Below are 717 nucleotides of genomic sequence, written 5' to 3' on the forward strand. Positions count from 1 at the left end.
ATGTTGGCAGTGGTGTCCCAGCTGGTGGTGCATGCTCACTCTCATCCATACAGTGTATGGATACATTCACTCTGGCACAGGCTGTTATACGTTGTGCTTAGAAACTTCCTTGCACATGAATTATAAGAAAAACATGATTTCTTATAAGAAAAATGTGATTTAAAGCACCTTCTGGAGAAAGTAGCTGGCGTAGAGCATAGCACAAGTGCAATGGCACTCCTGGTTAATGCTAAGTGTAAAATAAACTGCTTTGACCACAGGAGGGGACCAGGCAGCAGCTGAGCTCAAAAGTGACAAACCCCCGTCCATCAGTGACCTGGACAGCATCTTCGGCCCTGTGCCCCCCCCCGGGGCGCCTGCCGGTAGCGCAGAAGACAAATGGGTCAATTTTTCCGATCAATCCCCGGATAACGCCTCTCAAGTGGAAGCGGCACCCTGGGAAAAACCGGGGTCCCCACCAGCGGTGCCAGGCAGCCCGGCCCCTGCTGAGTCCTCGCGCCCACTGCCCTCACCACTTCACCTGGATGAGGTTCACAAGAAGGTTTCGGAGCAAGCCCACCTCAAGGATGAGAACTCGGAGCCAGTCGCCTCTCCCAAAGATTTTGGGTTGGGCCCAAGAGCGACCCCGCCGCCCCCTCCACCACCCACCTACCGGACAGTGGTGTCCTCTCCCGGACCGGGAGCCAGCAGCGGCACAGGAAGCACCAGCGGGACGGC

General features: G+C 56.1%; 1 protein-coding gene across 1 annotated transcript in view; it reads left to right on the forward strand.

Annotated features, from left to right (window-relative positions):
• Positions 1–260: 260 nt before the first annotated feature.
• Positions 261–717, forward strand: part of SGIP1 (SH3-domain GRB2-like (endophilin) interacting protein 1) — a gene marked incomplete at its 5' end in the record, with an annotated part of 14336 nt that continues 13879 nt past the window's right edge. Inside the window, one exon of the mRNA XM_010191133.1 lies at positions 261–709. Within this exon, the coding sequence (XP_010189435.1) occupies positions 261–709 (449 nt within the window). The remainder of the gene's footprint in view (positions 710–717) is intronic.

The sequence above is a fragment of the Mesitornis unicolor genome, unplaced genomic scaffold, assembly GCF_000695765.1.
Source record: "Mesitornis unicolor isolate BGI_N332 unplaced genomic scaffold, ASM69576v1 scaffold44868, whole genome shotgun sequence".
Taxonomy (NCBI): Eukaryota; Metazoa; Chordata; class Aves; order Mesitornithiformes; family Mesitornithidae; genus Mesitornis; species Mesitornis unicolor.